At 40.2% G+C, this 12,982-nt stretch overlaps 1 protein-coding gene across 6 annotated transcripts in view; it reads right to left on the bottom strand.

Annotated features, from left to right (window-relative positions):
• PAPLN (papilin, proteoglycan like sulfated glycoprotein) overlaps positions 1 to 12,982 on the bottom strand; it is a 53,300-nt gene that overhangs the window by 31,227 nt on the left and 9,091 nt on the right. For all 6 annotated transcript variants that reach the window (XR_003527524.1, XM_027642370.1, XM_027642369.1 and 3 more), the window contains one exon: positions 6,008 to 6,070. Coding sequence is in view for 5 of the 6 variants with exons in the window: in XM_027642370.1 (XP_027498171.1) it covers positions 6,008 to 6,070 (63 nt within the window). In the remaining variant the exon portion in view is untranslated. The remainder of the gene's footprint in view (positions 1 to 6,007; positions 6,071 to 12,982) is intronic.

Genomic DNA, 12,982 nt, shown 5'->3' with positions numbered 1-12,982 from the left:
CCTCTTTTTGCTCTCTTCAGACTCTGGAATGCTTTTATCTGTTGTCAGCCAGGACAACTAAATTCCATTCCCTCCTGAATTCCAGAACTAATAACCTACAATCTTCATCACTGTTACAAATTCATTTGGTTCCATTCTTCCCTTGCTTCAGCCTAACATGTGTACAAGAATGTAGCTTCTTTATCTGCATTATGAATATATCTTAATGTTTCAAGAAAAGCGAGAAAATGCATATAACCATCTTACTTGATTTCTAAAAACTCCAGAAAGAACTGTCAGTTAATGCCCAACTGCTCTGTCTAGTTTTATTGACAGTTAAGACACCAGAAATGCATACCTTCTGGGAATATTGATGTTGCCTGTGACCCTGGCACCACAAGCTCTCAGTGCTCATTTGCACACAGGCTGCTGTGGTATAAAAGTTTAGAATGCCAGGGATTCCACTTTTATGAACACTGCATTGGTTTTATCAGTTCCTATGGATGAACTGCTGATGTAGTTGCAGCATCTGCTGTTACCAGGCCAACTACAACTGATATAACCAGCAAGTAAAAAAGCTATGCCTCTAGAGTTCCAGACTCCCTCTGCAAAGAATTACAGTATGCATCAGATACAAACAAAACAATTCTGGAAAAGAGTCCTAGATAGCATATTATATACTACATAATATTTATTTTTATGTATGAAACATGCACTGGAAGAGAAGTTATGAATGGGACATGACTCAGAAAGACATAAAATGCCGTCAGTATGTAGGAACACTTTAGAAGGGGCCCTTGAAAGACTTTTCAGTCAATCTGATGAGATGAATAGGAAAATATGCATGGGAAGAGGACTGTGCTTCTCAGACAAACGCATTGCAGGCATGCAGTGATCCACAAAGTTCATATACTCAAATGGGGACTAGTGATTCACTGCAAATAATCTCCTAGTGCCTTGCTGCAACTCACATACTACCAAGCTATCAAAGCAAACATCAATTTACTTTAAAGTCACAACTGAGCAGTGAAGTTTTGCAGTCACATGTCTAAACAACCTACATTCCAGTTAAGTTCTTATCCCTAGTATTTCCCTTACTACTTGGACATCTTCAAGAGCCTAGAGATAACCAACCTGAACTGCTTTGTGAATTTTTTTGTGCTGCCTTTCTAAACTGACAAGCAGCAAGAAAACATCATGTTGCACCACTCCAACAGTCATTGCTCAAAGCACATGGTTACTGATAACCACGCTATGCCCCAGGGATTTTGGACAAGGCTAGCGTTTGCTTTTGAGCTGCAACTGAAGCATCATTTTGGACACTGAAAAGTTGTTACTGTGACTTCTGGGGCTGCTTCACAGTTACTAGATTCCATTCAGATCAGATATAAATCTGTGCTGGCAGTGAGAATATGGTGGGGAATCTTTGATGTTGGAGGTTGATGACAAGGCCCTGCACAACTGTTACCCACTGAAAACTGATATTGCTCATAATGAAAAAATAAGTAATGTGGTGTTACTGTTATGTTATGCAGTGTTTCCGTGGCTTAAAACTACATTCAAAATCAGACTCTCTCTCTCTCTTTAACCTTCCTTAGTATTTCTGAAATAATACTGCATCCTTTTATTTGAAAAATATCTACTTTCTGGGGTTTATAGTTTTTGAAATAAGATTAATGTTTATTTTGACACACTCTGAACTGTAGCCTCATTTATGAAACATGAAAGAAGGATACAAACCAAAGACTTTACAAAAGAAAATTATCACCACAATAATTTCTGTAAAGTCTTGGCAATTAAGAAGTCTCCACTGAAAAAATACAGTTTTGTTAAGTTTGAATAGTAATTGCTTAGAGAAAAGTTAATAAAGGAAGGGGAGAGAGAAAGTGTCCAGGTGCCCCAAGGGCTGGCTGCTCCCTGTGGGCTGGGGGTCAGTAGCAGGAGGCTGTCCTGGAGCAGCAGGGCACAGACCCAGCCCTGGGAACTGGGCACCTCCAGCCAAAGACAGGCTGGACATGGGACTGCAGGTGAGCCTAGCTTATCAGGGTCCACGGCTCGGCCAGGAAGGGTTGTGCAGATTTAGCATCAGGATGATGCAGGATGCATCATCAGTACAGCATCACTGGGGCAGGAACTAACAGTCCCTGGAACCTACAGTGGGGTCCTGGGCAGTGGGCAGGGTGGGGGGAGTCCGGTCAGTGCCCTCAGGAGCCTAACAAAAACAACCTACAATCCTTAGACCATGTGCTCTTCAGGAGGTGAATTGTTTTCTTCTCCTTTCTATATCCAGAAGACCTACCTAGTACTACAGTGATGACCATCGATAATATTTTCATATAGTTAAGCTCTGCATGACGTGGCATTCCACACTCAAACATAATTGAAAGGGAGTTGAAAACATTCAGTATGTCTTACACATTTATCATTTAGATACATGCTACTGTTCCAATGGATGCTTTTTCAAGATGCATTTTCAAGAAAATCCATCTACAAGAAGCTAGGATATTAGCCAAAAATGCAACCAAAAATAAGCTAATTAATCCAAACCACATCAGCAAGGCATTTTTTATAATTCTGTCTTAACCACTGATCTTGGCTCAAACACAGCAGGCTTGCAAAGAGCTTTGAAGGTGAATAATGCCAGGTACCATTTTTATGAATAATGAATAAATAATGAAAGAATTGTATTCAAGAAAAGCTAGAAAAACAGGAATGAAAATGAATAAGATGGTGACAGCAGGAAGCGAAATACAAAATGGTACAGAAGAAGAGAGTATCTCATTAAGATATACTGCTTTACAAAAAGGAGGAAAAAATCCAGGCTTCGTTAGCTTTAATGGCTTGTGGTTTACACTTGTGTATGTCTCCTTTCATTCCTCTCTACCATGCTAGCCATGGCTTGTTAGTATATCCTGTCAAATCGACTAAAATCCAGCAGTTCCCCAGCACCTCCATTTTCTCAAAACACTTGAGATTGTCCCTGCATGATTGTACCCACTCCCTCATGATTCTCAGGTCTCTTCCATGTTCCCTTTGTTCACCTCTCCAACAACCCTCACTCTGCTACCTCTCTCTGGTCTGTCCTACCATACACTTGGCTCCTTCCACATCCACTGATTTCCTGTCAGTTGGGCAGGATATGGTGTATGCCTTGCCCACTGCACAAGTAGGTACATGCTGCCCCATGGGACTACGCTGGCTTGCTGGTTAGTGGGTAGAGCAGATGCTAGTTACTTTTCAGAAATGGAAAGACTCCCAGAAACTCTGGGTGGTCTAGAGATGACTAGAGTATTTAAAGAACTTTCTAAAATGATAATGCCATTGCAGAGAAGTCAAACTAATTCTTGGAATCCTTGTGGAAAAAATGGAGGACAGTCAGAAAACTCTACAAAGAGGACGATTGTGAGGAAACTTTATGACCCCAAACTTATTTGGAAAAGCGGACAATACACACAGTATGAAGTCACCACAAGTTGTTTATCCAAGAGGTCTAACAGGAACTCAAGTTTGAAATGGATAAACTGTTGCATACTAGCAGACAACTGTCTCAGCTAAAACCACTTCAGCATCTGATTATTGGAAAGTGCAAAATCTGGCACCAGTTTGCAAAAGGATCCCAGGGGAACTCTACACTCACATAGTATAAGACTGATGTCAACCGATAAATTAATAGAAATTATAACAAAGAACAGAATGAGCAGGCACCTGCATAAATACAGGATGTTTCAGGAAGAAAAGCCAATAAGACTTTTTTAAAGGCTAATCTTTCTAACATTATTGCAGTTTTTTGAGAGATTCACAAACACGTCAACAGGGTAACCTGTCAGATACACTCATATTTCAAAAAAATCCTTCACTTAAAGTTCTGAAGGAAGTTAAGTAGCCAGAGGACAGTCCTTCAGTGGACGATGAGCAGGTCACCCACAGACAAAGGCAGGAGTGAAATCTCCATCTACTGCAAGAATTGACATTAGCAGCAGAATTCCATAAAGAACCTGAACTGCTCAACACACTTATTACTTAGTTTTTTATTAGTTATATGTTTATTATCAATTATGCCAAAACACAGAAGTAGTGAAGGCAGCTGATAAGGGTAATTCAGGGTAAATAAAGGACAACAGAGAACCAGAGACATACTGCAAAGAATTACGGAAAGACATCATAGTATAAGTGACTTGTCACTAAAATGACAGTGGAGATTTCATGTAGGCAACTTAAGTGATGCACATGATAAAACACAAGTCCTATCCTAACAAATAAAATTATTACATATGAATTGATCTTTAGCCCTCAAGAGCAGGACCTTGGTGTTATGATAGAAATGCTGTGTTGCTAGAACTCTACATGGCTTCTAAGAGACGTTGACTAAATTCAGAGAAGAGAATTCTCCTTCAGTGTGGAGAAATGCACCACATCATTGACAACCTCTTATAATTCTGCCATTGGGAATTACAAAAGAACAGCACAGGGAAGGCAGCTTTTCAATGCTAAGCAATATGGATTAAAGTTATCTTTAAAAAACCCTGCCACCTCAGGTAAAGTCCTAAAGGAGTGGAGAGGGATCTAGAAGAGCCATCAGTTCTCCGGCTTATATCCCCACCATGCAGTATTCCTTACCTCAGTTTTCAAACTCACCCTCTGCTTCCCTTCCTTTCTCTAACCATTTGCATTTATAGCGCCAGAGCTACCACTCCTCTTCTGCAGCAGTTAGATGAGTGCTCTGCTTTTTCAGAGCTGTCCCAGCTGCAGGTGTTCAGGCATCTCCTCTACTCTTTGGGTGCTTAGCCCGATCTAGCACAGAATTGAGTTGCCATTGCTACAATCAGTCCTGCCAGCTCCACCCTGCGCAAGCCGACCATCTCTTGCTATGGTTCAGCCTGCTTGTATTAGCATCTGGTAAGGAACGGCCCAAATCAAACAAATGCCATCTCTCTCTTCCCTACTAGAAACAAAATGGAGAATTGCCACAGCAGAGTGCCTCAGGGCTGATGGATCTTCTTCTTTCCTCATGACTTGGACAGATCCAGCATGTCAAGGAAACTGAAGTTTCGTGATGACTGAGCAAAAGCTTCTCCCTTCATTCAGCAAGGTTTCAAGAATGCTACTGATGGCATGCAGGGGATAGAGTCTAATGCTACAGAGAAATGTAAGCCTTCACAGTTGCAGCATGTTTCAGTTATACCCCTTCCCAAAAATCACCAGATTGGAGATAAGCAGGTGAAGAGATGAACAGAATATAATGTATTCCATTCTGGTTCTTTAAACATACAGCATGGTCTTCTACTAGATCTTAGATAGCAAGAGCTCATTTAAGCATATTTCCATCTGTAAGACAGAAAATATGACAACTAACAAACTCTGCCTGATTTCTGGTCTCTCATCCCTGATCTTCAAAGGTGGCCTAGAAAGCAAAACACTTATTCCAGGTGATAATTGCATCTTTTTTTTTCCTCCCATCTCTGTTCCTTTACACCTAACAAACATATAACTTCTTCCTTTGCTAACACTTCCACTCTACTCAGCAGGCCATCTTTTACCTTCGATGTCCAACTCACTAATAAAGTTGGACTTAAACTCAGAGAAACTGTTCTCAGAAAGATCCTATATTTCTCTCAGAAAGGAAGAGGGATCCTGGTTCTTAACAGCTGCATTCTTTTTCTGATAATATCAAATTGGCATAACATAAAGATTACCTCTCCCAGTAAAGCTAAATCACATGGCTGAGAATTCTAAGATCAAAGAAAAGAGTAAATGAGCTAACCAAAAATTCATTCTCTTTACTTCAAGTGACAATTCTTTCTAGCTTTGAAGCAGGAGACATCAATTACTGCTTTGTATATAACATCCCTAGAGCCAAACGGACTACCAGAATTCTGTTATTTAGTCGCCACAACAGGACTGAGGACTTGAACCCATTAGCTCTTTCAGAAAATACTTTCTATGAAACACTTGAGTTACAAATGTTGACATTTCTTAAGAGAAGTATCTTTCATATCTTGTGACAGCGCATAGAAGAGCATTTACTTACTGAAAATACAGAAGGTGGCACTACTGTTAGCATGAGCAGAAGGAACAAGTTCTTCATCTCTGCCTGTGGGAACAGAAAGATTACTGATCAGAATTGCTTGCTTCTTTGCTGCTTGTTTGGTGGAAGAACTACAATACCACACACTAAAAATGGAGGAGGAACTAAAATGAAGGTGAGAGAAGAAAAGCAGTTTTATCACTACACTCCCTGGATAGATGAAAGCAACTGCAAAGACTGAAATTACCCTGTACGGAAAGCCGGAATGTAATTACTGAGTGTAAATATTTCCCTGAACTTTCCTCTGACATTATGAGAACATCATCCCCAGGCACAGTGGAAGGTGCATGCTGTTGCATGTCTGCCCTCCCATCCATTTACATATACACATGATAAAATACTTGAAGATTGCAATGACTTCCACTAACCCAAGGTAAGAAACTCCACAGTTAACATTTCTGTACCCTGTAGTCATCTTGCGTGGACTGGTGAAGCTTCATGTCTGTCTTTGTGTGGTCTCACTTGTTTAAAATCCTACAGTTCATCATGGACAGCTATAGCCACATTCAACAATGAGTAGTCATATCCCTTCTGCAGAGCTAGAAGGGAGATCACGTCACACAGATTGGTATGGCAGCATACAACAGTTCCTAAATTTGGGGCATTATGCATGTTTGTGACCACAATACCTCATTGGTACATTGCCTGTTGCTATTTAATCCTTCCTCTTTTGAGTTGCAGCCCACAACAACCACCACTCACCAGCATTCACAGCTGTGACCATGGACACTTCAGCCACTAGAGACTGACTTTCTCATGATCATTTTCTCATGACCTCATGACAAGTCGATTAATCCCAGAAAAAAAAAGGAGACAGACTTGATATTCCTAGTATAGTTTTATCTAGTTTGGGCTTCTTTCTAACTTGGCAAAGGAAAGGTAAAAGGACAGAAGGACAAATTTTCCTTTCACTATGCATGAAAGAATCAAGGAAGAAATGCTTATCTCATCAGTCTTTGTAACAACATCTGTTTTAATATTAAAACTTCACATATAGCTCCTTTAGCCTAGCCTATTAAATCCAGCTAAAATACAGAACATGCATCACTATTAACAGTGATAACATTTATATAAAATCACTGTTACATGAACCAAGAAATACCCAAAATGAAACCTACTTGATGTAGTATTTGTGCATTTCAGGTTATTTTGTCATAGGCAATCATTTTTCTCCTAATCCTAGGTCTCACTGAATCACAGCTCATTACAACTCTCCAAGTCTATATATATCATGGATTTTGACATTTCCAACATTACCTGTTCTGGGGATAAAAAAAGCATGTTCTTAAATGTTTTTCTCTTTCATATGTAAAAGCTACTAACTTCTGAAAAATCCAGTTGCACCAAATTCTGTGTGCAAAATAGCCATGAACAGGAAAAATGTAACTGGAAAAACAAGCACTGGTAAGCATCTCTCCCTAACTACTGCATGCCAAACATAAGATTCATAAGAAAATGGAGCTATAGGAGCTTTTCATATGAATAGACTTTCATTAATTTTGTATTAGTCATTCCTAAGAAACTGAGGGAAGACTATGTACACCCTATTACCCATACATGCTACTACTACTCTTCCTGTTCAGATCAAGGAAGAAATAACCCAGAGATACCTCCACAAGAGGTCAAGTACACTCTCTTGTACTTGTGTACAACCAAAACATAGGTTAGACCTATGTCAAAACCCTATCCAACTGCAAATCTTTTCCCAGTGGAAGGACAGGCAAGAGGAGACCCTTTTACTACAAGTTCCATGCACACAAACACTAAAGTTGTCCTGAAGTAGTTCACACCACTAGCAAAGGTCACTGTGAAAGCAGCCTCTTCCTTGAATCAACTTGGTGTCAGAGGTAAGTATTTGAGATCACCTCCTCTTCCTACTACTCAGCGGAAAAAAAAAATCTCTTCTCCATCATATATTCCATTCCAGGCACCACTCTAGGATTTTGGAGATGGCCTTGAAAATCAAATGCTTGTTCTGCTCCTAATGGACTGCCCACTCAGCCCTTTCTAACATCTGAGCCAAGAAGCAGACAGAAAGCTGGGACCAAACCACGTGAGGCTCCTGGAGCAGAGGCTAGAGGAGTGGCTCACCAGTGTTCCCATTCCCCAAGCAATTAGTATTTCGGATGATTTTAGTCAGATAGGATAAAAAGAGTCTCTGAGGAGACAACTAGAGTCAGAACCCAATATATGGGGCAATCCCAGGCATCAAAGCAACAAGAGGCTACAGCTCTGGTGCTTGCTTGTATTTTTGTGTCATTGCACTTGTATGGTAATTGCTATCATATGTCTCAAATTTGGCATTAAAAAGTTTAGACCATCCAGCCCTAATAAATTAGTCAACAGATTCCAGGAAGGATTGTCAGAAGGAAGAACAGGGCTGTCTGTATCCTATTAAATCTCTCATTGCAAAACAAATCTTGTATTTGATTATGTGAGCTTCAATAAACTTGTTATTTTAAAAGCTTCCTCAGATATAGAACTCAGCATTTATCCCTTTCACCTTAGTTTCAACCACAACAGATGGAACTGGGGAATCTGTCCAAAAGCTTAAAAAACCCCTCAAGTTCTGTTTCTGGATTTAATGGCTCTAACTCCTTGTAAAACCTGGGGTACAGCAGCATATGTTTATTCTGATTGTTTGCCATTCTTCTCACTGAAGGCTGAGTATGCAGGGGAAGGAATGAAAATGACAGTGTCTTGCAGTGCTTTCACTTGTAACAACAGCAGCTGCTGTTCCCTGTGCCTCCTGCCCTTCTCCAATTTTCTTCAACCCTTCCCAGCTCCCTTTTCTCACTGTGTGCTAGAACAGCATCTCCACCCCTCCTCCACCCAGAAACAGCAGCAGGGCCTGAGGGGAAATGGTGACTCTATGTGTAAGATATGGAACAGCTGCTGAAAAGCTCACAGAGGGATTCCTGCCATAGTACTAAAATATGAAGTTATCTCAGGGAGAGGATTTACAAGACAAGAATAAGTTCACAACAAGTAAGGAACCACCAGAATCTTCAACCAGAACTAGATGTGTACGCAGCTGAAAGCTCTGCCCCATACACCAGAAAAGATTCAAACTGTCTATCCAACCACAATCTGGCATTAACTGCTCAGGTTAGAAGAATAAAAAGGTTGAAGTGGTGACTAGTCCCAGCCATCGGTAAGCTTGGTCAAAAAGAATCCACTTTGTACTTCAGCTCTGGACTGTTTTCTGTAAGAGACGCTGACCCAAGCTCCTCCAAACACAGGGGAAGTTCAAACTTAAATCTAATTTTAGCAACCCAGGAACCTTACTTCTATTCCAAAACAGGTGGGTGAGAGGGCTGTGGAGGAGATGACTGCAATTTTGTAACCCCTGACAGAACACAAGAACTCCACTACGACTGGAAACTGGGGTAAGTACCCTTATTTCAGGGCTTAACACTGAACCCACTTAGGAAAGAATCTTTTGCCTTAACAAATAGAAATGCTAGAAAAGACAGACAGGTAGACTTGGAGACTTCTCCACAGTGGAGCCAGCAGTGAACTGCTGTAAAACTATTTTATTTAGTTAGAAACTCTTATCCAGGCCCAGGCCGGCTTATCAAGATCAATCAAATCTTCATTAAGACCAGGACTATGTTTCAGAATCAAGGACAGTTTTAATGACTCCTATATTTACTTTATATGTGTAAATCCCGCCTTCCAAGTCACAAATAAGATTGCTTACTTAAAGTTGGCCACTTTTCCAAATAACCTCTTAACATCCATGTTCTTAGGGAAACAAGACCTATTTTGCCTGTATATATATGTAAAAAAAACATTGAATCACCTAGCTAATTTCAGGGTCTCGAAAGCAATAAAATTACATTTTGAGGGAAAAGATACTAGGCCAGAATGAAAAGAAGTGTTGGACTTTTAGATGACAACATCCATTTAGATGACAACTTTTTCTTTTCAATAGGAAGGAAATTCAGACTTGAAAGAAATGTTATGAATAATTCAGCCTTGCATAAACAAGAACCTAAGCTGTTTGGGCACTACAGAATCAGATCATAAAGTCAGAATAAAACAGGTTTCACAAGTTCCACTGCTCACAGATTTATCAGTTTTTCTCTATTCTTTTTGTAAATAATTGGACATTCAGTGTTACATGGTTCTTCTCTGCTTAGCACGTAAGACAGACCAGTCTTCTTTGGTCTGTGAGCCACATTTCTAAATCATCTTTGGCCAAAGATACATATCACATATGTGGGCCAGGTACTGCTCTAGGAGTGGTTCATAGGCAGAAGGTAAAAAGACCCCTTCAGGGTTCCCTAGACAAGACTTATCTGGACATGCAGGTAAGTGGCAAAGCCATCCAGTATTACTGACTTTGGCAGGTATTTATGGCTCATTTTATCTCCCAGATGGGGATTTGAATTACCCAACATGGATCTATTATTCCCATCTGAGGTAGCCCTGACACAAAAGCTGTCTTTGCATGGCTTGTGAGGTACAGATTGACCACTCCAGCAATAAATCTTTGCCTGTTCCAATATCAACAGTGTAGCACATCCAGCACTAAAGCAGAAGTTGCCTCAGTGATCCCACTACTCACACCTTTTCAGAATTCTCTCACCTTTCCTCCACTCTCCTTTAACACACGAGATCTCATTTTGATGTTTTATGTTTAGAGGTTTGGTTGACAGTGGTGGGAAGTCAGAAAGGATGATATGTTGCCCAGTTATTCACTGACATGAATTTTTTTAGTCATTGGCTCAGAGCAAAGTATTTGAGCTTTCAGACTCACTACATTTCCTGAAGACATTATGATTTTTGCTTTGCTCTAACAATCTTCCAGGATATATTGGTAGCAGCTTGCTTTTGTTTGCTTGACAACTGAGAAGGACTTTAAGTTTTTGCTGGAAGAATTAGAAAAGGGAAAATAAACACATACTGCAAGAAGGTAAGATGAAGGTGGGGAGAGAAAGGGGTTCCATGGAGCAGGGATGAAGGATAGAGAAAAACTTCCATTTACTTAAGCTGTATGCTGAGTTGGGAGAGCATGAGGACCATATCACACAACCCAGAGGAACCAGGATACCAATCATCACTTTAGGCAGAGGATATCACATTCAAGATACTTCTTAATACACCTGTTTTCTTCCCTGACTACAGTAAGCCATCCTTTTCTAAAAAAAATTCCCAAAGAAAATCCTGGCCCTGGTGTCCTTTGGCTTAGAGCAGATAAGTCAATTAACGTGCATGTGCCCGTTAAAGCAGGAGGATGCTGAATTTCCTTTGCCTTGACCATGCAATGAGCCACAAGTCATAAAGAGCTGTTTGTAAACAAAGCAAGGGATGAATGTTTATAAATGAGTTTAAATAAAAACTGGTTGAAAGGGCTTATTGGAAATGGAGTCAAAACCAAAATAAAACAACACAAGTTGTCCGAGTGAAAGTTTTACAGCCATATCTTTACCACTGGTACCCAGATTTAGTAATTCATTCTAAACACATGCTAGGAGTTGAAGAATCCTCATCAAGAAAGCAATCCCACTGAGATATACTTTCAGCTGTGTTATGCATATTATGAAAGATAAATTTTCAGCTGGAATAACTTTAAAATTCACCTTGTTAAATGAAAAAAAAATTTCAAAAACTTACTGACAAGTACAGCAGCTGGAGAAGTAAGTAGCAGTAACATAGAAGAATATTCTAGCTGCTCTATCAATAGTCTTTCAACTAAGCCTTCAGCCTGATTCCTAACAGGCACATGAATCTGCACCAGCCCATTGCTTTATGTGGCTGACACAGACTGACAGCGTTTTTACAGAGGACTTCTACAGCAATGTCAAGGTTGGCAACACCTGGGGAAGCTATAGCCACCTCTGACATAGAGCTTTAATCTGAATACTGAAATCACGCAGAACAGTAGTTGAAAAATCATCAGGCTCAAGAGCAAGATCAACACACAGAGGTTCTAGTAAGGCCTCACACAATACCCTATCAGTGAGTGTGGAAGAAGCAGACCTACTTTTTCCCCCACTCTCCAAAATCTACAATGAAGTATCTAAGGTTTAAGTCAGTGAAGCAGCATCTTCCAAGTAAATCTGTTCACTATGCCAGCTCTTTACAGGAGCTAATACAGTATTTCATGAGGGCAATTTTCTGTCTACCTATTAATATCAACTGAGAGTCAATTTTATGCAACTAGCCTCCCACTATTAGGTTTGCAGCAAGAGATTTATTATAAGGAGTAAAGATAGGATTTTGCCTTCTATTTTGGTAGTCTCACAGTGCTTAGCTGTTAATTAAATCTGGGAGCATGTAGGGATAATGACAAACACACACAGACTAATTTAGACATTGCAACAAGAAGCCACACACTGCCTGTGGAAAATACATGAAAATGATATAGTCTCCCAAACACTAGCATAATTGAAGAGGAATGGCTAACAATCTTTTACATCTACTGCTGTCTTGTCACAGCTTAAGCTTAATTTCTATGAGATATTTAGCCTGACCAGAAATATCACCTGACACTGAGCACTGCTGCTGTTTATAAATCATAGAATGGATTGGGTTGGAAAGGGCCTTAAAGATCATCTAGTTCAACCCTCCTGCTATGGGCAGGGACAGCTTCTGCTAGACCAGATTGTTCAAAGCCCCATCTAACTTGGCCTTGAACACCTCCAGGAATGGGGCATCCACAACTTCTCTGGGCAACCTGTTCCAGTGCCTCGCCACTTTCTGAGTAAAGAATCTCCTCCTAATATCTAATCTAAATCTCCTCTCTTTTACTCTAGAACCATTGTCCCTTGTCTTATCACTACCCACCCATACAAAAAGTCACTCTCCATTTTTTTTCTAAGGCCCCTTTAAATACCAGCAGGCAGCAATGAGGTCTCCTCACAGCCTTCTCTTCTCAGACTGAACAAACTCAGCTCTCTCAGCCTGTCT

Source organism: Corapipo altera, unplaced genomic scaffold (assembly GCF_003945725.1).
Source record: "Corapipo altera isolate COAL_440 unplaced genomic scaffold, ASM394572v1 23b, whole genome shotgun sequence".
NCBI classification, from domain to species: Eukaryota; Metazoa; Chordata; class Aves; order Passeriformes; family Pipridae; genus Corapipo; species Corapipo altera.
Note: the sequence above shows the minus strand (reverse complement) of the source record. Positions and strands in the feature narration are given on the sequence as shown.